The sequence below is a fragment of the Pongo abelii genome, chromosome 10 (genome assembly GCF_028885655.2).
Source record: "Pongo abelii isolate AG06213 chromosome 10, NHGRI_mPonAbe1-v2.0_pri, whole genome shotgun sequence".
NCBI classification, from domain to species: Eukaryota; Metazoa; Chordata; class Mammalia; order Primates; family Hominidae; genus Pongo; species Pongo abelii.
The window spans coordinates 64,658,424-64,683,492 of record NC_071995.2 but is presented as its reverse complement, the minus strand read 5'-3'; the positions used below and the strand labels follow the sequence as shown (position 1 = coordinate 64,683,492).

The 25,069-nt window shown below is 39.3% G+C and overlaps 1 protein-coding gene across 23 annotated transcripts in view; it reads left to right on the top strand.

Moving 5' to 3' along the window:
• GRIP1 (glutamate receptor interacting protein 1) overlaps positions 1-25,069 on the top strand; it is an 852,850-nt gene that overhangs the window by 506,734 nt on the left and 321,047 nt on the right. For 2 of the 23 annotated variants that reach the window (XM_054527384.2, XM_054527371.2), the window contains exon 1: positions 21,862-23,104. The exons of 20 other annotated variants lie outside the window; for them this stretch is intronic. In XM_054527384.2, the coding sequence (XP_054383359.1) occupies positions 23,050-23,104 (55 nt within the window). In that variant the 5' untranslated portion in view covers positions 21,862-23,049. Of the gene's footprint in view, positions 1-21,859; positions 23,105-25,069 lie in introns of those variants that run through there. One more of the 23 variants, XM_054527370.2, reaches the window with a different exon arrangement.

The following is a 25,069-nucleotide window of genomic DNA, read 5'->3' as shown; positions in this document are numbered from 1 at the left end:
GATACCCATCAGTGTCAGTTGCCCTGTTGATCCTCTGTCATTCATATTCCTTGGATCTCCACTTTCTTTCCACCCATGATGAGCCCTGCCCCTTTTCAGGTCCTCATCACCTACAGCAGGAATGATTGCCTCCACCTCCTAGCGGATCTTCCCTCCTCTCCCTTTGCCCTCTCCCATGCATCCTCCACACTTGCTACCTGATTGTCTTTTTAATATAGATATTATCATGCCTCTTCTCTGGCTTAAAATCTTTCTGAAGTTCGTGACTTTTGGGATGAAGTTCAGATTCTTTGGCAAGGTCTTAGAAATCCACTACTCTTTCACCTTAATTCCACTCTCCCTGCTGCATGTGCACATGTGCGTGCATGCACACAGACATACACACATACACTGCAAGCAAACTTAAGCCTTACTAGATCACATTCATACTCCAGGTGGGCCAGTCCCTGTCAAGGCACCATATCTTTGCTGATGCCTAGAAACCTCATCTGCTCTACTCCTTTTCTCCAGGCTATTAGATCTCCTGTCTGTGCTTCAAACAATGTTACAAACTCTATCCTGGAAGTCACAACGCTGCAGTTACTTACATGTCCATCTTCCAAAGGTCCCATGAAGGTAGGAGCTCAGTCTGTCATCAGTATGGTGTATATGGCACAATATATATGCTTGCTTTAACTTCTTTTATCTCATGGTGTTTCTTTTAAACTATTTAAAATTAACAAGTATTGTCTAAAATAATTTTTCACAAGATTACTGTATTGTTTTCTTTCTTGAATTCTAACTGCTCCTTTCTATTGATTACAGAAAAGACCCTTACCCGTTTCTAGACCTCCTCTTGTTAAGTAGAATGATTCATTAACTTATACCAGAGAGACGTTTCCTTTTTCTGTCACCCACTCTGTGTTTAGGTATTGAGTAAGCTATTAATATGCATTGCATTGTGTCTCTTTTTTGCTTTGTTAGGGAGACTTTTTAATTGAGGTTGTCTTTATTACACTGCTTCTATGGCTACTTTGTTGTAACTCATTTCCTACTAATTGGATATGTACCTTCTCTGAAACGTAATTTTCTTTGGGCTTGTAAAATACACAGAGCAAGCCATATACATGAACTCATAGAACTTTTGCTGTCATTAAAAATAAAGATCAAAAAACTATTACCCTGAAAGCAGAACTCTAGGTATTTAAACTGACTGAAAACTGTCAAGAGAACAAAAGCAGAGAATTTAGCATAAGAGATCCCAAATTTGGGGAGGAAAATATAATTCCAGAACACTATTAAATAGAAATATCATTGCATCACAGTGAAAAGAAGCATTTTGTCCTTCTCTGACAGATTATCTGAGACTCATACCCCTGAAGAGTAAATTAGATGCATCTCATGCTTGCCTTTTAATGGAATATCATGAATATAATAAAGCCAATATTTAAAATTTAGCCCAACAGAGTATATAGCCTAGTGTAAACAGATTAAAATGGTAGAAATAATACTCTTCTTCAGGTAATACCGGAGGGATTTTTACTCCCTTGTTCTCATTGTTTATGACCAGACTTCTCAGAGTGGCATTGGAATTCGTGTTGCATGACCAGCTCTATGATACTTGAATGTGTTAGATTTCTGAATGACTGTATTCACTATAACATCAGCATCCATAAAAAAATCACTCTTTCAACTGCTTGTACAGTTAGAGTTCTAAAAAGAGACTGATGACCAATTAAGTATATAACTACTGCAAAAGTAATCATTGTAAAGCTGTTTGAATGGGTTCAGCTAAAGGTTTGCAAGAAATACACCATTTAAGCAAGTGTAGGGTTAACTCAAGGAGGCTTAATTGATCAGCAGGTATTTATTGAACACTTACTGTGTGTCTAATGCTCAGATTAGTATGCAAGAGCCATTGCTGTTAAGGAGACATGGCTTATATTTATGAAACAACTTGAGGTTGTGTGCTGAATTCTGGGGCACTGCACTATGGATAATAGGAGGAATCCAGAGGAGGAAAAAAGTGGTGAAGGTAGAAGTTGGAGAAGCCTTTCTATGGGCAGCCTAAAGAGCTTGTGGTTATTTATTCTGGTATGTTTCTTGTACATCTTTCCAGATGTATTTCATAAACTGATAACAGTAGTTGCCTCTGGAAAAAGGATCTTGGAGAGGATTTACTTTTTTTTACTATATTTACAGTTACATTATTTATGTCTTGTACCTTGTACATATATTTCCTATTGACAAAATAAATGTATTTTTATGTTATTAAAGTAATTCTACTAAAGTAGTTGAGCTAAAGTACTTGTGCAGCTTGGAGCTACTCAAAGGAAAAGCATCAGAGTAAGCACTGGCTAAAAGGCAGCTATGAAGAGGAGGAAGGGGTAAGGTGAGGCAGAGGAGTCCCAGAAGAACACTTTGGAACTCAAGTGATAGGGGAAAGTAGTAGAGGAGTAGGACCGTAATGGATGTGTGTAGAAAAGGGAGGGTTTATGTTTATTAGTTGCACAGGTTTTGGAGTCAGACTACCTAGATATGAATTCCAACCCAATCTTCTACTCACTAGGTCTTCTTAGATTTCCCTTTTCCAAACCTGTTTCCTCCTCTGCCAGACAAGAGTTATTAATGAGGTTAGCCTACCTCATGAGGTTAGTCTGTGGATGAACATGTAGGTCAAGCACATAGCATAGTGGCTGACCCATAGCAGGACCTTAGGCAGGCCGTGGGGGATTCAGAATGGGTTGGAAAGAGGACATCTTGGAGCCAGAAAGCCTCAGACAGCAATAAAGCATTTCCTAAGTTCTGTCAGTCATACCTCCAAAATATTTCTCAAATCCCTCCTGTCTTGTTGCTCCCTGACACCAGCATCCTGGTTCAGGCCCCTGTCATCTCTTGCTAGCAGTACTAGAATATCCTCCAAGCTAACTTGATATTCTCCCCCCAGCCTATCCTTAGCAGCCACCAGAGCAGTGTGTCTAAAACACAGTCTCTGGGTAAAAGCCTTCACTGAGTTGGGCACAGTGGCATGCACCTGTCGTCCTAGCTACTCAGGAGCCTGAGGCGGGAGGATCACTTAAGCCAAGGAGTTTGAGGCTGCAGTGAGCTATGATGATGCCTGTGACTAGCCACTGCACTCCAGCTTGGGCAATGTGGTGAAAACCCAAGTCTTAATTAAAAAAAAAAAAAAAAAAAAAAAAAAAAAAAAAAAAAAAAAAAGCTGACACTGGCACTGGTTCCCATCACCTGTGATAAAGCCCAGACTCTCTAACATGCCACTCTATGTGCTCTGCAGCCCATCCCTTTCCTGCCTACCTCCCCAGCCTCATGCTTTGCCACTCCCGGGCTGAACTTTTAGTAAAACCCCAGAAATGTCAAAGCATCTGTTGCTCCAGCATACACCACACCATGCCTCAGATCCATTCCTTGACTGATGCTTTTCCCTCTGCCTGGAACATCTTTCCCCTTTTCTCTAACTTTATTTTCCTAACGTTATCCTTTGAGACTCCCCCAGGAGTTCCTTCTCTGGTTTCCCCCAGCCACCACCACAATCTGGGTTGTATACTCACTTCTGCTGCTACTATAATACTCTGAATCTCTAATGGTTGGGCAGAAGAAGAGAAGCTCTCCCTGCCTTGCTGCATGATGCTAAGTCCCTGACTTGCCCCTCCCAGGAGGTAGACTCAGGTATCTAATGTGTTCCTTTGTGATGCTCAGTTCCTCCCTCTCTCCTCTCTTTGGGAGCTGGTACTCCTTGACTCCTTCCCGCCCTGCATTCTACAGGGTGGGCCTCATGCAGGTGGATGTGGTTGTTCAGCACTGCTAGTGACATGAGCAGCTTAAGTCCCTGTGAGTAAGGATGTGCCAGTCAGCCCCTTGAACTCTCATACTAAGCCACTTTCTTCAATATCAGCTTTATCAGTAACAAAGGAGATATTTTGCTTGCCATCTGCCTGATTCCATTATATACCTCTCTGTATTAGTCTCTTCTCACACTGATAATAAAGACATTCCCAAGACTGAAAGAGGCTTAATGAACTCACAGTTCCACACAGCTGAGGAGGCTTCACAATCATGGCGGAAGGTGAATGAGGAGCAAAGTCATGTCTTACATGGTGGCAGTCAAGAGTGAATGGAAGAGTAAAAGGGGAAACCCCTTATAAAACCATCAGATTTCATGAGACTTATTCACTACCATGAGAACACTATGAGGGAAACCGCAACCATAATTCAATTATCTCCCACCAGCTCCCTCCCACAACACATGGGAATTATGGGAGCTACAATTCAAGATGAGATTTGGGTGGGGACACAGCCAAGCCATATCACTCTCTGTTGTGTCTGACCTTTGATAAGAAAAAAGAAATGTTAGTTATTGAACCACAGAAGCCCCACCAGGTACTAATTTACTGCATTTTTGCTTTTAATTATCTGTATATGTCTGTCTGGGACATTAGACTTACCATCCTTAAGAGTAAAGGCTGTTCCTTATCTTTGTGTATCCAGTATCCAGTACTCCAAGGGAAAGATGGTGTTTAGTCATGAGTATCTGCTTGTGGGACACATGTGGTAACCCAGTGTGAAGTGGGTGTGGATGAGAGCTGGATGACGTGAGAAGAGAATAGACAGGAGATGATGGTAATGGTAGCAACAGCTGGCATTTACTGAGCCTGCTGCATGACTGAGAACTTCACTTAAGCCTCCCAACAACGCTGCAAGGGTAGAGGCTGCTGTTTTCCCCACCTATGAAAATCTGAGTTTGCCCACAATCATGCAGTAGGAACAGTTTTTCTTACTCCAGAAACTGTGCTTTAAAAAGTCGAAGAAAGAAATAACCAAGTTTGTTATGGTAACATTGGTAGAGGACTTGAGTGGTGCTTCCACCTACTGGGCTTCCAGAGCAGCTAGATAAGACAGGTAGATTCATATTAGCCTCTGGAGGGGATGGGGTGGGAGGACCACCCTAGAGCCAACAAAGGAGGTGGGGGGCCAGACTATTATTATCTTCACCGAACAAACAAGAAACAGGGAAGGAGGAAGGCAAGAAAAGAGAAAATAACTCTGCCGAGATTTCTAGCCTAGGAGACTTGCGGGTTGGTGGCCAAACTGACAAATAGGAAATAGTTGAAAAAGAGCTGTCCTGGGAAGCATTTGTGAAGTTCTGCCTTGCGTGTGTAGAATGTGGGTTCATGGTGGAACTTTCAAGTGTTTATATCCTGTGTGCAAATGAAAATAAGGCACAGGCACAGGTACAGCTTTTACTCTTCAACAAATATTTTTTAAAAACACAAGGCATCCTGATACTAAAAAGTGGTGTTTTCCCATAGTTGACAAGTAAAAAACACCTCTTTCTAAATTAAGTACAATTAATTGTGATCTTAGTTACTTTGTTCCCTCCTGGTTACATTTTTAACATGTTAGTTCTTTTCAGTGCATGTTCAAGTCTAGATACGTATTGATTGAAGAGAAGAATTTTGAGACAAATCTCATGAACCTGCATATCTGGTGGCACAAGTCTCATTTAGCAATGTGCTCCATTCTTTTTCAAGCTCCTAATCTCTGATTGTTTTAAATATGGTAGAAAGCATTCCTCCGAAATGCCTATGGAAGAATACAAAGAATTCCTCCGTAATTCTTTTTAAAATTTCTTTTTCATGCTGAGTATGTTCCACCTTTCTCTAACTCATTCTCTTTGTAGCCTCTTTATGACTATCAGGAATAAATAATTTGTAGAATGTCTTCTTTGTTACACTGTCCTTAATAATGTTTAGATTGGTATTTTTCTTTAGGCTGGCAACTTACTCATCAGGAATCAAATTCTTCAAATGACAAAGAGCATGCAGAGCTAGAGTTTTCTGTAGATTGAGAGAAATAAATAGGTTGACTTGTGTTTCTGTATGTCTACTGGGTCAAAGGACCATTCTTGAGATGTGAAAGTACCCTAAAGAGTGGCACAGCTGGGAAGTGTTATGAATTGTCCTTTAAAAAAAATGGGGTTTTGAGATAATAGTAATTTTGCTAATCATTAGCTTATTCCATTTTATGCCTATATTGTGATTTGATTCTCTCTTCCCCTCTTCATTTAGTTCTTTCATTTTCTTTCAAGCTTCATTCCCATTTGCCCCACGCTACCAGCTCTTTCTTCTCCTGGAATATTTGCCTGCTCTACCATGGACAGACTCTTAGTTATCCTTCACAATCCACCTCCAGTCCCACCTCCTCTGTGAACCTTTCCCACTGCCTCATTTATCCATTCTTCTCACTAATTTGTTCTCTCCCTTTTGTGTCCACACATCCTACTAATAGTATCAATAAAGCTGATATTCCACTGAATTATTGTTACCTGTTTAAAGATACCCTGCATATGTAAATGACATTGCAGAAAAGATACTCATTAAATGATATTTTTATTCCATTCTATCACCTTCACCAATGCCCTCCCCAAGAAGCTCCTTAAAAACAACGATCATCAAGCTCAATTTTGTAGCTCTAGTTCCCTCCCCAGTGCTTGAAACATTTGCTTTCAGCTAGCAGCAACACTGTAGCAGTTTTGGATAAGATAACCTCCTACATGCCTAGCAAGGGCTTTCAGATTTATGCCCGTGGATCAATCCCATTAGTGGTAGACATGGACTAGAGCCAAGAGGAGGAGTGGAGCCAACCACGGACAAGTCACAGGATCTCCTCCTCGCGTGTGGCCCCTAGCTCGTGCTGTGTATCCCAACCTCGGGCTAATCATTCCACTTCTGGAACAGGTGTTCTCTGTCCAGCATACTGTGGCTGACGGAATAGGGGAAGAATTTGCCACCTGGTCAGAATTTGTGTAAACAGATGCCATAAAAAAAACAGCTTAGATTGCATGCTGGGTCAGCAGTTGAGGAGTGCTTTGAGAAAAGTGTCTTCCCCCTATGAGCAAGGCTCCTCCTCACACATGGTCAACCCCACTTCTCCACCCACAGGAGTTAGAGCCTGTTCTAGGAACTCCTGTTGAACATCTAACACATCGTACTGCACTGGCAGCCTGATGGTCTTTATGACTTGGTTAGAGACAGATGATCTGGAAGTGGGAATAAAAAGCTTTCTTCCTTATTTTAAAAAGATTTGCCTTTGTTTTATGAAATTATAACAACAACAACAGTTATCAGTAAGACTTTAGTGCTTCAGAGAGATGTCAGACCTCAGATAAGACACAAAAGGAGATCTCACTTAGCCATACCCTCAGCCTGGAACTAGCTCTGCCCTTAGGCTCTGGGTATTTCCTGATCTTTGGGATGTCTACTGTGGTAATCCAGGAACTGGTTACCAGCATCTATTCCCTGGGATATGGAAACATCTCAGGAATAGTAATCACTTATGATTTTATACTTAGTAAACCAGGATGTCAGTGTACTAGGTGACTGTGGATTGGGGAAGAATATTAGACCTCAGAAATAATAAGTTAATATCACCACCAATATCAATAATAGTATTACTGTTTATCAAGCACTATGCTAAATACTTTACTAATAATTTAACATAATCCTCACACTAGATATTTTTATTATCTTCATTTATAGTTAAGGAAAGTGATGCTAGCAGATGATAACAACATATAATAATACGTACTGAGCATTTACTATGAGCTGGCACTGTGCCCATCTGCCAAGATCCTGTCAGAATCATGATTCAAACCCTTGTTTTTATTATTATAGAATGAAATCTCCTTGGGGAAGAGGTAAAGGATATGTGGAAACTCTCTGTTTCCACATTTTTTGCAGCTTTTCATTAAGTCTAAAAGTAATTCAAAATAAAAAAGTTTTTTAAAAACTCAAAACTACAAAGCTCGTAATGGCTGCTCTCTGCTGCCTCCTCTGGATAATGGCCTTAAGTAGAAATGCTTAGCCCATGTCAGGAATGCTCATGACTCAAATCATGCTGGAAACTGTTCTGCAGGTGTGCACTCCTCAGGGACCCCTGTCTAGTATGTGGCATTCTCATCTTAGACGTGATGAATCTATGTAGTTAGTATGACACATTTTCCCCAGCAGATGGCAGTAAAATGGCTTGAGGAAGAGATGCTTTTTCTGATGCTCATAATAGTACCGTCTGGGCTGGCAGTGGCCCTGAGAGTGCTAAGAAATCTGGAGAAGAAGTAGCAGAATTGAGAAGTGTTTAGGAGGTGAAATTAGATAGCAAGTTGGTGTGGTGTTTTGTTATAAAGATGCCAAATTTGAGTGCAATCAAATCAACCACTAAATTTATCATTAGTTCAAAGGATTTACTCTTCCTGAGCATAGTCCTTCATTTTATGTATCTGTATAATTTCTATTTTTAAAATCGTGGGATTTGCCTTGTAACAACGTGAGATACAATAGTGATCTAATGAAGAATGAGGATTAGTGGAATTTTCTTGTCCATGAATAAACCCTTAAAACAGGAAGTTTTTTCATGAGTGGGCTTTAGGGAATCCATGGTCTACTTGAAATTGTCATGTGAGCATATAAATGTGTGTGCATTTTACTGGGGAGAGCTCCAGTAAAATCATATTCTCAGATGGGCCCAGAATGTGTTAAAAAAAATTCTGTCTGAGAGCATATCACCCCAGAAGGCCTAAAATAGATTCAAGGGAGAAGGACAGCAAACTCAGGTGTCTACAAGGGCTAGGCAGATAACAGTGAATGAAGGAACCCTAGTGGGGACTGGGGTGACCTGGAGAATGTATGCCCCAAATATCCAAAGAGGCCACCATTGTCCAGCCCCAGCTGAGAGATGCATGCAGGAATGCAGGCCCAATGTGAAATGAGCTCTTGATTTTTAAAGAGAATCCACAAACCCATAACTTTAAATAAGCCATAGACATTTCTGAAGTGTGCAAATAATTTAAAACATTTCTAAACATAGCTCAGGCAAAACGAGCGTACTTACAGGTCATATGTGGCCCTGGAGCTGCCAGTTTGATAACCTGAGTTTAGGCATCACCCTGTCATTCATATAAGCTCATGACCTGGCTCTCTTGGGACATACTATGTTAAGTAACTCTGGTACTACTAATTATTGGTTACTATTATAACAACATTCATAGTAATAATGACTAACACCCTAGCACTTCTTATGTATCAAGCACTATCCTAAACACTTTATTTATAACTCCTGTAACATTCTCAACACCCTATGAAGTTAGGTTACAGTGGTTTCCAGCATTTGTTATATGTTAGGTACTGTTCTAGGTCAGGACTCCTCAGCACAAGTCATGACTTATGAAGTAATTCTGTAACAATCCTATGAGTAACTAAAGAAACTGAGGCACAGGAATATTTAGTAACTTGTCGTAGCTCATTTCCTAGATTCAAACCCAGGCAGTCTGGTCCCAGAGCCCACACTCTTATCACTGTGCTGTCCTGACTGCCTCTGGGATACTCTGGGTACTGGTTGCTTTTCAAATAACTCTCAGCTGTGGTGCTCAGTGGTCCCAGACAAATCCCCTCCTCTCTGGCATGACAGTGTGGCACTTCTGACCAAATGCAGTCAGCCCCAGGTCTTCTGTAAAATCCATCTCATTTTCATGTATCACCAGACATACTTTATTCAATCTTTGTTTTTTTTTAAATCTCCTCCAAAATGGACAGATTGTAAATCCTTTGCTAGATGAAATTTCCAAATAATGGTGATAGATGGCCTTGTCTTTTGTCTCCTGACTAGTTTGGCCCTGCCTGTCATCACAGCAATCAAAGAGTTGTAAGATGCCATGTAGATGCAGTGCCAAAAAAGGAAGGGACAGCTTAATTCTCCACTCAAATTTCTGTTTCATTTGAACTTCCTCACATGAGTGAAACTTCCTACAGGGTTACACAATTGAAACTCCTGAAATAAGTGAGAAATTACAGTTGTAATGTTAGAGAATTGATTTTAATCTCCAGCTGCAACCTAGAATCTGTATCTGAGGAATGAGAATTGAGATTATGACATGGGAGCATGCAGTGATTTGCAGAATGCACTTGTTTCCAATTCTGTCTATCGGTGCCAATGCTGAAATCCAAACCCTGCTGAGAGATTGATAATGGAAAACTGAAGGTGGGAGGAAAAAAGCAGGGTATAAATCTACTCCAAAGCTGTCATATGCCGTGAATTATATCAAATGGTTCTCTAATTTTCTACTTGGAAGATACCTTTTATTTTTTAAAAAAAGATAAATTTGGCTGTTACTTTACAGCTTGGCACTTCCATCAGCTCACCAGTTTTATGATGCTTCCTGTGAGCAGTGGGTCTTAGCGGTTGGTGCATTTCCATTAGCTTATGCTTCTGCAAAATAGTTCATCCTTCTGTGAGTCCCTTTTGGTCAATTAAGCGCCTGCATTTCCCTGCCCAAACAAGTTAAGAGAGAGAATCTATAGAAGGACTCTCTTCCTAGGGACTAATTTTAATGTCATTTCTAAAAATAAAGTATTAGATATAAAGGCAAAAGAAAGGTAGCTTTAGAATAAAAGATGCTTGTAAAGAGGACACTTTCATTCACCACTGAGACTTACAACCAAACTTTCAGAAGAATGAGTGGACAAGGGCATGCTGGGAGCATTGTCGAATTCCAGGCTTGATAACGTAGGCAACCATTAAGAACCATTCAGGGATCTATATAAAAAGAAAGGTAAAAGTTGATGGATCTAACTTTGGAAAAGTATATGTATTTTTTAATTCCTTGTAAAAACTTGAAAGTAAATTTCTCCCTGTTGTACTTTTAATGAAATATTTAGACTTTTCCCCTTGCTTTATGGAAGAAACCTCTTGTGTATTCATTTGATAGTTTTTCTTATTCAGCCTAAGCATAAATCACAGCACTTGAACAAACCCAGTGTTTCTAATAGTTTGTGCTTTTGCCTTCCGCCAGGACCACAGATATAAATGACTGAAGGCACATTCCTTAAAGAAAAACCTTGACTATGAGAAGTGACAAATAAGGTTTGGTTTAGAAGGTCATTGAATTTAGTAGTGGTTTCACTGGAGTTGAGTTGTGGAGGTTAGTTCTAAAGTTAAAGCGTGAAGCAAAAATCTCATAAAATGAAAATTACCCTTGACTAATTCTTGTATTTCTTGGGTTGAGCAAATAGCATAGCTGGCTAGCATGGAGAAAAGGGAACCTATTTACACTGTTGCTGGAAATGTAAATTAGTGCAACCATTATGGAAAACAGTATGGAGTTTTTTTGTTTTGTTTTTGACACTGGGTCTTGCTCTATTGCCCAGGCTGGACTGCAGTGGCAGGATCACAGCTCACTGCAGATTCAGACTCATGGGCTCAAGCAATCCTCCTGCCTTAGCCTCCCGAATACCTGGGACTACAGGCACACACCACAGTGCCTGGTTAATTTTTCAAAAAATTTTTTAAAATTTTTATTAGAGACAAGGTCTCGCTATGTTGCTTAGGCTGGTCATAAACTCCTGAGCTCAACTGGTTCTCCTGACTTGGCGTCCCAGATTCTTGGGGTTATAGACATGAGCCATTGTGCTTGGTCTAAAAAATTAAAAATAGTACTAAACAATCCAGTAATCCCACTTCTGGGTATATATCCAAAAGAAATGAAATTGGTATCTTGAAAAGATACCTGTACCCTCCGTGTTCATTGCACAGTAGCCAATATGTGGAAACAGTCTCAGTGTCCATCAAGAAATGAGTAGATAAAGAAAATATTGTGTATGTGGTGTGTGTGTGTGTGTGTGTGTGTGTGTGTGTGTGTAATATTATTGAGCAATGAAAAGAAGGAAATCCTGCCATTCACTACAATATAGATGAGCCTGGAGGATATTATGTTAAGTGAAATAAGCCAGACACAGAAAGACCATTATTATATGATCTCACTTTTATGTGGAATCTAAAAAAGTCAAATTTGGCTGGATGTGGTGGTTCACGCCTGTAATCCTAGCACTTCAGGAGACCAAGGCAGGAGGATTGCTTGAGCCCAGGAGTTCAAGAGCAGCCTGGGCAATGTAGGGACAGCCCTTCTCTACAGAAAATAGAAGAAATTAGCCATGTGTGATGGCATGTGCCTGTGGTCCCAGCTACTCAGGAGGCTGAGGCAGGAGAATCATCTGAGCCCTGGAGGTTGAAGCTACAGCAAGCCATGATCACATCCCTGCACTCTAGCCTGGGCAAGAAAGCGAGGCCCTGTCTCAAAAATAAATAAATAAATAAATAAATAAATAAAAATAATTTTAAAATTACAATACATTAAAATGTCCAATTCATAAAAGAGTAAAATGGTGCCTGCCAGAGGTCTGGGAGTGGGGGAAATGGGGAGATGTTGATCAAAGGGTGCGAACTTTCAATTACAAAAAGAATAAGTTCTGGAGATCTAATGTACAGCATGGTGACTATAGTTAATAATACCGTATTGTTTACTTGAAATTTGGTAAGAGTAGTTCTTAAGTACCCTCATGACCCCTGCCACACCCACATCAATGCTGAGTGGCGATGAATGTGTTAATTGATTGTGGTCATTTAACAGTGTATATGTATATATTAAATCATCATGTTGTATACCTTGAATATATACAATTTTTATTTTATGCCAAATATGCCTCAGTAAAGCTAGGTAAAAATGTTTCTCCTGCATATGCCTTTTGAAATGTAAATATAGACTTAAGCCATGGCTAGCACACAGAGAAGTAAGTGAGTGCTAGCCATGTTGATGATGATCATGATGACAATGACAATGATTGACTTAACTGGTTCCCAGAATTCTGACCAGAACCCAGGTTCCCCTGACCTTCCTCATGCTTTTCCTGGGCTTCGGCTCCCCGTTGGCTTTCCCATGTGCCCCTCGTTTCTTGACAACTCAGCCTCTGCTCCTGTCACCAGATACTGTGCTAAATTTTTGGATTACTGTCAACACAAGCTTTGTTATACTCATCTGAGAATTTAGAGGGATCCCATGATCCTTCCTGTCTTTTGATGGGAAACTGGACCAAGGTTGTCTTCAAGTATCTGGCCTCAATTTGGCCGTCTGGTCAGTTCCCACCCAGCCTGCGTGAGCCCTGCACTACCATTTCTGATCCTTTGCTGCCCTCTAGTAGCTGCTTGCCTGACTGTGCAGCTGTGCAGACCTGAAAGGGAAGGTGTACTTGCTAGATTGCAGGGGGCTTGTGCACCTGGATGTTAAGAAGGTGCCTGATGAGAGGAAGAGACCCAGTGAAGAATGTCCTTCAACCCTGACTTCTTTTATCTTTTCCCTTGTTTTTCACTGCATCCATTTTTATAGAGCCCCTTTTCCCCTTTAGACATTATTAGAGGGTTGTTTCCTCCTTTGAAGGAAAATAAAATGCCTTTCTTTTTTTTTTTTTTTTTCAGAGTCAGTGATTGGTGATTGAAAGTGTTTGCAAAACATCCCCAAGGAGCACTTTAATGTCATTTTTATGGAAATAAAGTGGAAAATAATAGGCACTATTTTTTTAAGTGAAAGAAAAGAGCCCTTCTGGGTTTTGGTAATGAACGTACGAAGACAAGATATGATGAGCAGAAACCTTTGAGATTTGGTAAAATGTGAATTTCCTAAGAGAGAAGCACAAGAGTGAGACCTTTTTCTTTGTTGTTTTCTGAGTCTGTGCTTCTTATATAACTGTATTACAAATGGAATGGACTCTGGAGCCTCCTAATTTTTCAGTATACACACAAATACACATATATTTGAATATTATTTTCATAACCATTCCTACTCTTTGTAAAGCACTTGAAAATTGACAAAGTGCTTTCTTATTTATTATCTAATTTGATCATCACAGCAACCCAGTAAAATTGGTAAATTCAGTACTGTAATAGAATGGTAGAACTGTAAGGAATTTTAGAGACACAACTGCCTTATTTTACAGATCAAGAATCTAAAGCTTAAAAAAAAGTATTAGACAAGACTCTTTGATCCCAAGTGACAGAAATCCAACTCAAACTAAATTAGCAAAATGGAGACCATACTGACTCAAGTAACTAAGTCCGGTGTATTAGGGATTTAGAAATGGATGAATCCAGATGTTCCAATGGCATCTCCAGAAATATGTCACTCTCCATCCCTTGACTCTATTTTCCTCTGTCTTGATATGATTCAAAGTCAGCTTTTCCCACGTGGTGATAAGATAGCAACTCCAAGTACATAGCCTACCATTCCCAGTGGAATGCAGACTATCTTCTTTGCAGTAGTTCTAACAAAAGTTCTGGGATTACATCTCATTAGCATGGCTTGTGTGACTGCCTATTTCTGGACCAGTCCCTGTGACTAAGGGATTGTGTGTTCCACTTAGTCAGCCTTGATACCCATTCCTGGAGGGGTAGAGGTAGGGGAGTGCCACCTCCATGCACACCACATGGACCGAGAGTGGGTCCACAAGAGAAAATTAAGGTGTTATTATTCCCTGAAGAGGAAGGAGCCCTTGATGCTGCTTAAGCATGAGCAATTCATGTGGATTAACTGACCTTTTGTATAAATGGGTTCTGTAGCTTTTAAGTTAAAATTTAGAACTAAATGTTTAGTATTGTGGGTTAGAACTTTCCCTGTGAATATACTTTTCCAGCAAAGGAATTGTATTTTTTGTCACCTTTTTACATCCAGGGCCCATCATGGTGGCTGGCATAAGGGATGTGCTCAGTCACTTTTACCCAAGATGAAACAGCCAATATGTAACTGCATTAGAATTTTGACCTGAGGCTTCTGACTCCTTAGACATCTTTCAACTCTACCATCCTATTTCCCATGTTTAATTTCCCTTTTCCTTACTTTCCACCATTATTACAATTAGTGATATTTCATTAAAATATTCTAGGTGTTAGTATTTGTCACCTAATTGCGTGTGTTTTGGTGACTCATAGTACACATTGCTTGAAGGGGTGATAGAGTTATTCCACTTCATTGTATCAGAAAAGATAATTATGTCAATATATATTCGATAGGATACCTTAAAATATTGTCAGTACAGTTTTATTTGAAGGAGTAACGTGTCTTAGAATTGAGGAGGCTTTATTGTAGTGGGTTTTTTTTTTTGGTTTTTGTTTGTTTGTTTTGTTTTGTTTTGTCTTTTTGAGATAGGGTCTTGCTGTCTCACCCAAGCTGGAGTGCAGTGGCACAATCATGGTTCACTACAGCTCAACCTCCTGGGCTCAAGCAATCCTCCCACCTCTGCCTCCTGAGTAGCTGGGACCACAGGTGTGTGCCATCACATGAGCCTGCTGAGTTTTAAAATATTTTTGTAGAGACAAGGTCTCACTATATTGCCCATGTTGGTTTCAAACTCCTGGGCTCAACTGATCCTCCTGCCTCAGCCTCCCAAAGTGCTGAGATTACAGGTGTGAGCCACTGTGCCTGGCCTTGTAGTTTGTTTTTAATATATGCATTCTTAATATGGAAAACTTAACTCCTTCCTATACTACAAAAAGAAAGTCATCAAAATAGCAGCTGGAACAGCAAGAAGGTTAATTTGGAGGTTGTTATAGTACAAAGCCCTGTTGAAGATGGAATTACAGAGTTTTTAGCAATGTATTACTAGAGCTTCCAAAAACAGACACATGAATTACTTTAGAGATACATTATGTCCTTGACAGGCTATAATTATGCATGTTAGACCAGAATCTACTATCAGGATGAATGGGTATTTGGTACTTCGTTCCTACACAGAGCCAAGACAAATTTTTAATTTTAGCATCTTTTATTTTGCCTTTTTCTTTGTTGCTCTTGATGCCTCTGACTTCAGTGAATAACTAGCTGGGCTGTATGTTTCTTCATATTTGGTGAACAACAGGGTCCTTATGATCTTGTCAGAAGCACCAGGAATGAATCTGAGGTGTGCTCTGGAAAGGTGGGCACAGAACACATCCCTTTTTCTTTTTCTCCTCTGCAAACAGGTAACATTCAAGAATCATGTTATTTGGAAGAATTTTCTCTTAAAGTGGCATAGCTATTGTTGTTTTTTTAAAGTAATTTATGAGCGTCCTCTTTTCCATAAGAGCTTTACAACAATATTGCATATAAAAGAAATCCACTAGAAGGGAAATCCTTTCACATTTGTTTATTCACAGAAGTTTATTGAACATTGGCACTATGTGCTAGGTACTGTTCTAAACAATGAACAAAATAGACCAAAAAATCCTGCCCTCAGTTTTAAAAAAAAGCCATGGGCAGGCAGCAGCAGACAATAAACAGAAAAATAATTAAAATAGGTAGTGTGTTAGATGGTGATTAGTGATATAGGAATAAAATAAAACAAGAAAGGTTGATAAGCTGGGTATGGAGGGAGTACTGTCAATAAACTACTTCATCCAACCTCTTTTAGAAATCTAATTTCTTCCCTTGATCTAACCTAGCTGCTGTGCACACATCACTACTCCTTGTGGTTGGGGTTGGATTTTTGAAGTAGCTGTGTTTCTTTCCTTCCTAGTAGCACACAAGCCCACCACCACTATATCCTGGGAGTGTAGAAAATGAACATTCTTTTAAGACAGCTTTAGTCTATATATTGAAAATTCATCTTTTTAATTTGGATAAATATAGAATCTCTCCCTATTGGGTTTCCACTTTTCTTTATTATTCAAATAATGTGCTTGTATCTGCAAATTGTTGGTCAAAGTATCTGACATAACTCAGCTGTATGATATCCTAAATCCATGAGATTATTTATATTAAAGTACTTATTAATTTAGCCCTTAAAAAAAAAGAACAAAATTTGACTAGCCCTACAAAATTTGAAAAGTAATACTTCCCCCTGCCCCCAAAGAACTACCCAGACATTCATACAAATAAAAGCAAGTGTTGGTCAATGATTCTGGGATGAGTTAGGAGGAAGAACACACATGTGGGGCCCAGAACCTCAGTGCCTAGAAGAAGGTAATCAGTAAAGGTCTGTAGGAGAAAACGCCTGTGCACAGTAACTGTGAAGGTCTGGACTAGGATGCTAGCAGTCAGGTGGGAGTATATTCAGAGGCATTTTAAAGGTGAGCTTGAGAAAGAGAGTGATGATGCAGTGAGTTCATGGAAGAGGAACGTGCATCCTACTGGGGAGAAAGTGGAGCTTGATTCAGTTCAAATCTAGTTGGAGATGGTCATGAAGGCTTCCCACAGATGTTGGACTCAAGGATGAGATAAGGTAGTTTTGTTTCGTTTCGTTTCGTTTCGTTCCATTTCATTTCATTTCAACAGAGTCTTGCTCTGTCATCCAGGCTAGAGTGCAGTGGTGGGATCTCAGCTCACTGCAACCTCCACCTCTTGGGTTCAAGTGATTCTCTTGCCTTAGCCTCCTGAGTAGCTGAGATTACAGGTGTACACCACCACGCCTGGCTAATTTTTGTGTTTTTAGTAGACACAGGGTTTCACCATGTTGGCCAGACTGGTCTTGAACTCCTGACCTCAAGTGATCTGCCCACCTCGGCCTCCCAAAGTGCTGGCATTACAGGTATGAGCCACCGTCCCCCGCCAGGGGAAGGGAGTTTTAAATGAGGGAGCAAATTTGGGCTGACAGTTGAGATTTGGGGGTCAAAGCAGAGAAGTCATTGCTGGAGCCCTAGGAGAGGATAAAATGCTGAAGAAGGTGACCAACATGCTGTGACAGAGCTTGGGGGAATTCCGACATTTAAGGGCAGAGAAAGAAGAGGCATGAGAGCAGGAAGAGGTTGCAGGAGTCAAAGAAGGGAAACTACTTCGTGCCATTGTAATCACAGAAAATGTTGTGGAAAAGGGTGCATTTTACTTGTTAATCCCAATTCCACCTGCTTATGATTTCTCTGACCAAACCAATCCATACTAATCACATGGAGCTAATTTAAGGAAGAGTCTGGGTTCTGTAAGCAAGTGTCAAATTGTATAATTGTATTTCCTACCAAATACAAAGTGGCTAATAAAAGCTGTTACTGCTCTCTGTCCTAGGCACGTTACACAGGTAAACTCAGTTTACCATTCAAACAAGCCTAGAAATGATTTTTACCATTTTGCAAATGAAGAACAGAAAGGTTAAGAAACTTGCCCAAGATCACACAGCCATTTAGTGGCAAAAGCAAGATTCAAAGTCAGGCAACTTGATTCTAAGCTGTGCTTTTGGCCATTACACCATTCTCTCCTACATAATGCCTCCATAAACAGTTGGACATACCTAGGCTCTTAGGAGGATAATTTCTGGTACATTTTTCCTCTTGTATAAGCATTTCTCTATTTCTACATATTCTGTCTTTAACACTTTCTACCACATGCTTTTAGCTGAGGAATTTCTAAGATTGTTACCTTCACAGGAGCTTTCCTGGCTTCTTCATGTTCAGTGCAGGCAACCTTCTTTCCTTGGCACTGTTATGGGCATCAGAGCCCTGCCTAGATAAGCAAATAATGCATGAAGTGTGCATTATACCCACCCTTTTATATCACAACACACCAGAGGCCCTGAGCTACTAAGTGCTTTTTAATCACCCCAGATTTGCAAGAGTATGTCCTAATGACACTTCCTAAAGGGCATCATTACTTCTACAAAAATGTTTTCTTATAAAATATTTGCTTTAAAAAATGCCTGATAAATTCTGTCTTGGGCAATTATACCAACTTTTCACACCCTTAGAACCTGTGTCAGCAAATTGGGTCTTGCTTTTTTAATAGTCCTTCATGACAGCTCATTACTGGCAAGTTCTGTTCAGTGTACATATCCCTTGTCTGACCCTAATGTTTGGTCTCATGTTGACACACTAGTTGAACTAAGTAACAGACAGTGGTCACAAGAATTATAACATGTTTGAGCTCATGGTTGCTTTTGGCATCTCTGAAAAGGGAAATAAAAATGGCTGATTATAATAAGCTAAGAATGAGTCAGTGACATTATCTGTAAGGAGCTAAAAAAGTGGGTGAGAGTCACATTTTAAGACCTCCGAGAACACTCAGTTTTAAAATACCCGGAAGATTTGGGAAATGCACAACATTTAATAACTGTATATGGGTTGCAGGGTAGGGGGTGTGAGGATCAGTATATTCAATACTAGCCAAGTCAGGATGTTCCATGCTGTTTAAATAGTGAGCTAAGCATGTTAAGCATTTTTAAGCAACAGCATGCAAAGGAAAAGAAATGTAATAGTTAAATGTATAAGCAAATAAATGGGATCTACCAGGTGTATTTTGTAACAGAAAGATTTATGAAGTTGAAGAAAGTGCAAATTATTTTAGTACTTTAATCAAATTGATTCTAATGATATAAAATAGTTGAGTATTTGTGGGATTAACCTCATTGTTTTGGTGTTTTGCAAAATGAATTTCCAGGTTTAGGTATATGGCAGAACATTTTTGGTTTATGATGATTCTTTCTTGTTAAGAATCAGAAGAACCTCCAAACAGTACTATTTATTTTTGGGAGATGTTATATAAAAGAATGAATACAATGGCGGAGAATCAAGGAAATGAGAAAATTAGAATAAGATTATGGGGCTGTGTGCCACCCGCTGATGAAGCTGTGGAATGCTTTGGTTTTGAGAATATATTGGAATCTTTGAGCCAATCTTAAGGTTTTGTTTGTCCATACACCACAACCCACCCCCTTCTTATGATAAAATTAGTACCATATTGTCCATGGAGGTGATATTCCAAATATTTCAAAACCAGCATGACACAGACCAGTCAGGATGGCCGAACCACGCAGCGAGAACGGATTCCTGGTAAACACTTGATACGTAATGGTCTTTCACCAGATGGTACCTGTCTTCACTGTCACCTGTTTCTGGTTCTTTCTGGTCAGGGTGGTCCTAGAACCATGCGCTGTGCTTCAGAGGGGAGAAGGTGATAGGCACTAGTTTTGCCCTCGGTCAAAAGATAACTGCACTTAAAGGTACTTTGTTAATTGAATTTGTCCCCCTGTAAACTAGATCACATTTTGTATTGGTGGCAAGGAAGCAGTGAAAAAGAAGAGGAGAAAGAATGATTAGCCAGGGGTGAGAAATTGTGGTTCTTTCCTGTTCTTTACCACTTACTAGCTGAATGACTTTGATGAAAAACACCTTCTCTGAAACCAGTTTTCCTTTTCTGCATCAAAAACCTATAACAGAGTCGCTCCACGATACATTATGTGTGAAAGTGCTTTCTAATTCATTAAATTCTATGTAAACATGGTACACTTGTATTACACCTTAGCAAAACTAATGTTTTAAAGAAACTCTGAAATAAGAATTATCATCTTAAGGGACTAGTCTGCCCTGAATCCAGCAAACCCATGTTTTCATGTATTGAGGTGTTTGTGCTTTTAAGAGGGGTAAACCTCTTGAACTAGCTCACTCACTCTTCTTCAGATCACATTGGAGCTTAGTCAAATCTATATTTTGTACAATTTTACCTGCCTTCTTTTTCCACAGCCCCTACTTGGTGACCCTCACAGAGCATGTTGTAAAGTTTGAACTGTCTAGACAGCTGAGCCACCATAATTAACATGTTCATGACAGGTCCCAAAGATACAGGCTTACATTGATCTGGTAGCCAAGAAATGTAGGTCACTCTGCCTTGTAGTAGCTCATGTTAGGAGCCTGTGTTCCACATTCCACCAGTTGCCTTGGCCATTTGAGACCATCATCCTACAGGTTGATACATTTTGAGATAGAAAGCTTGCGTTGTTGGAAGGCATTTTACCAGTGCTAGAGTTCAGGATGGGAGGCTAAGCTTGCATTAGGCAAAGGGAGGACAAAGGGTTTAGGGCAAGAAGGTTGACCTGGGAGTGGCTCCCCAGGAAATCTCCAAGCATTAGTGAGGCCAGAAATGGAAGAAGATGGGAATACCTGGTGGATTCCTTCATTTTCTGGAAAAGAGTTACTCCAGGAGGCTCCATTTCTGTAAGATTCCTGGGGCTGCACCTGGGCAGGCTAATAGGATAGATATGGATTGGCAGCCACAGTATTCAAAGAGAGAAAAAAAAATCCCCCAGTTTGGGCTCTCAGAAACCTTTCAAAGAGCTCCATGATGGGTTATTTCCCCTGCCAAAGAAATAGGACATTTTAGTAGTTCTGAAGACCTTTCTTGGGACCAGAAGACAGAGCTTTTAAAACAAAACAAAAAAAAATAAGCATGTTTGGAAAAGGGGAAAATATTTGATCATTTTAGTCATAAGGAGAAAGCAAATTGGATCTGAGTCTGCAAAATAGCAGAGGGCAAGAGATTCCTGTATGGTTTTGAGTTGTATTTGAATAGACTGGGCTGGGGAGGTGGTGTTCCACAGGCAAGATTCTACTAATAGTAATTGACAGCTGCGTATTCTGAGTGCCTGGATTTTAGGAAATACGTTAGATTTGGAGAAGAATCTTGGAAAGAGCTAACTGTAAGTATTTATCTCACTTTAGCTAGTAACTCAGTTCTCTAGTACTAAGGTATATTTCTATTTAAAGCAAAAAAAATCAAGGAGGCTAAACTATTTCTAGGGATAACCTAATAGACATGAACATAATATGGGTTGAAATTCAAAGAAAGATTTATGCTAATCAGAACAATTATAAAAATTTGATTTTTCACTGCAGTCCATTTAATATAGTATTTTCTATTGATTAGTGATTGCTTTAGCTAGACCATCCTTGGTAAAAGAATTCTGTTGTTTTCAAAAACCTTTAAAGTAGATGCTTATGATACTCAGGTGTTTTTCACACACAAATTATTTTTCTATTGGACTCAAAATACAAAGCATATGCATTTCAATAGCAGTGGATTGAAATTGTTTGAGTTCATATTGAATTTATGAATGAAGAAGAGAAAGTTTTACCACTAAATTTGGAATATTGGAAGTTATTTTAGAAACCAGCTTGAAAGGTTTTTCACAGCCTGAAGAGTGGAGAATAAAACTGTATGAATAATTCAGAAAGTCCTAGAAATATTAATCAAGTAGTTTAGACAGTGATATATCTTTTCATTTTGACTAATTGATTTTTTTTTTTTTTACTTAAACTTCCTGGCCAACTGTCTAATTTTTTTGTCCTGAATGTTTATGTTAACTCCTGTGGGAGAATTCTGGATTTTGATTAAAATTCCCTACCAAATGTTAGTATGTATTGACTCTATGGTGAGCAGGTTGCTGCTGGCAGATGAGGAGGTGTGCTCCGCCTTCTTGTCACTTTGTGAATGGATTGTGAAGGGTTTGTTAATTTGCTCTTCACTCCATTGGAGCAGATACTCACAGATATCTGCTATGTTGCAAGACTGTTTTATTTGCATAATGAGAACAATGGTTTGGGGGATGGTTGTTTGGGAAATAGTTTAATAAAGTATATTAAAAATAGAAATAACTTGGCCTTGTTTGCCTTTATTTCTGGTATCTTTAGAAACAGTCTTGACTATGTTGCTTTCCAGCCAAGTCCTTTTTTGGAAGGATGATTAAAGGGGCTGGGACTCCAGCTGCCTGATTGTCTGCCTAGCCGGAACCCTTTCTTGTATTCCCTCTATAAACAGACACTGCCTTAACTCTCATAGGTTCAGGAAGTACCAAAGAGGTCTCTGTCCTAGAGCTGCTTCCCCGCTATAGGCAAAACTATGATTCTTTCCTCAATCCCAAATATAAACGGCCCTCCCTCTTTTTCTTTCCTTTTTTTTTTGGTTGTTGTTTAAAGGACATGGTATATGACCCATGCATTTCTTCCTAAAGTAAGAGTGTAAGCATTTTGCTTGCATTTCCCATTAAATGAGACATATAAAGGACACTGACTTGATGCTGAGAAGGAAAGGGGCTGATGGTGGCTGAACTGACTGGATACATCGCCTTTTGCCTTAAACAGAATGCACCGCTCAGTGCTTAGCGTTAGATTTATGGAATGGCTCCTCACCCAGCATCGTCCCTGCTTTATACAATTTGGTGCTTTGTTGCTATCGAAACGGCATTACTTTCTAAGCCATTGTGATTGTGAAGGGGGAGGAGGCTGTGGCGGGCAGGGGTTGTAGTAGTAGTGAATGACACAGATTTGCCAGATGACATGTAGCGGACCTCTGCATCAGCCAAGAGGGATTAAGCTTTGTCACTCCCCACTGGGACTACCTTTCTCCTGGTATGTGCGCAAGGAATTCATATGCTGCTGCTGCTGCTGCAGCCACCAGAGCAGAGAGCCTTGAGTACACTTTGCCACAGAAAGCAGTGAGCAAGAATGATAGCTGTCTCTTTTAAATGCCGTTGTCAAATTCTGAGGCGACTTACTAAAGGTATCGTGCTTTCCTTGTTATTCCCTCAGCGAGTCTGTTGCAGTGTCCTATAAACACAGTTTAATGGTTTTTACTTTCAAACATGACTGCCTTTACAATTTATTGTCAGGCAACAAAGAACTCAGTGAAATGTGTATAGATACATATGTACAGGTAGACTCGGCTTTGCTTTCTGTCCTTACATCTTGGTTGTGTTCGTGCTGAAATCATGAAAGCAGCTTGTGTGATTTTTTTTTTTTTTTTTAATGACTTCATTCTTTGCTGAAAAGAGAATGTGTTTGGGTCCGGTGCTGAAGTTATTGTGGGAAACCGTCATTTTGCATGCTGATTAACTGGTCAAGAGGAGTCAAGTGTGTGTTACTGTCCTTTCTATGATACGTATACTAAATGCAGCTGGCAGATTCAGGACTCGCACAGCTGGTGGATCCACAGAATAATTGTTTGTTCTATGACTTTCCAACATCTTAAGAGCTTTTTCCCTGGACAGCTTTAATTTCTTTATGTGTTAGAATTGCATGTTCAGCAAAGTATGTAATTCCAAATGTTTTGGTCCTATGTAATATTAGAAGTTTATTTGAAAGTAAAAATCATTGCTCAGAATCTTATCATCAAGAATTACCAGCTTCAGATTGTCATTCTTAGAACTCTAAAATAGTAATTAAATTTCTCTGTAATATTTAAGGTATTATTTTATTTGAAACCATTCTGGATGTGCCATCTCATTTACTTTGTGAGCATTCTATTGCAAAGTTAGTAAATGGACTCCTTAAAAATCCTGCCTTGTGTCCATATAGATGTGTGAGCTCTCTTGTCTTATTTCCTTTAGATAGAACCTTCCTTAGAGAAAATTTATTATTTAAAAACAACTTCATTCTAAGTAAAAGTATTTAGTTGCAAATGCCTTTCTTTTTCAGCCTGTAATATAGAGTACTGTTGAGTAATTAATGGATATAATTATGTTCTAGAAGCTCTGAACCTATAAATATGTTAATGGATGCTATTTCTATCAGTTTAGCTTGACATATCAGAGTTCTTTGATCACCAGCAGTGCAGCTAAAAATGCAATTAATATTTTATTTGGCAGAAGAATGAGCACAAAGCAAATAGTGAGAAATAGATCTTGAGTCAATAACAGGAAAGAGAATAAATACTATAGACCAACTTACCGAATGCATTTGCAAGTTGTTTGGATGGCAGAGTGAGTCCTTTCAAAGGTACTTTGGGGGAAATATAGGGAAGATTATCCATTTTAAATTAGGCTGTTAGCAGGAGGCTGTAAATTCTGTTTTGACTTTATCCTCTACAATTGGTACAAAGGTACAATTTCTGTTTATAAATCATGACTAAGAGACTATCCTTTCTGTTACGGTTTTGGCTAAGACTTTTAAAGGCAGGCCCTTATTCTGAAAAGTTCTTTTCTGACCTGATTTTGGCATTTACTTTTCTTGATGTTGAGAAGTTGATGGTCTTCTTACATCATAAACATGAAACAATTAGTATTTTCTATTCATCTGTATCAGTTCTTTTATAACTCCTACATACAAGGAAGAGAGTGAACCCAAGCAATTTATAGCTCTTACAAATATTTTTAACTTTCTCAGTTTTCTGGATTTTATGGAAGCATTGATCTCCTGCATTGAAAGGAGATTTAAGTGTTTACTAAGATAGTCACTAAAAATCTAGATAATTGAGGAAAGTATTGATAACTGCTTTGGAGTTGCTACCTCACACTTTTTTCCAAAATCTTTTTTTTTTTATTTTTTTTTCTTTTTATTATCATTATTATTATTATTATTATTATTATACTTTAGGCTCTATGGTACATGTGCGCAACGTGCAGGTAAGTTACATATGTATACATGTGCCATGCTGGTGCGCTGCACCCACCAACTCGTCATCTAGCATTAGGTATATCTCCCAAAATCTTTATATCTGCTCTATTTGGTATTTAACTTAAGACTGTCG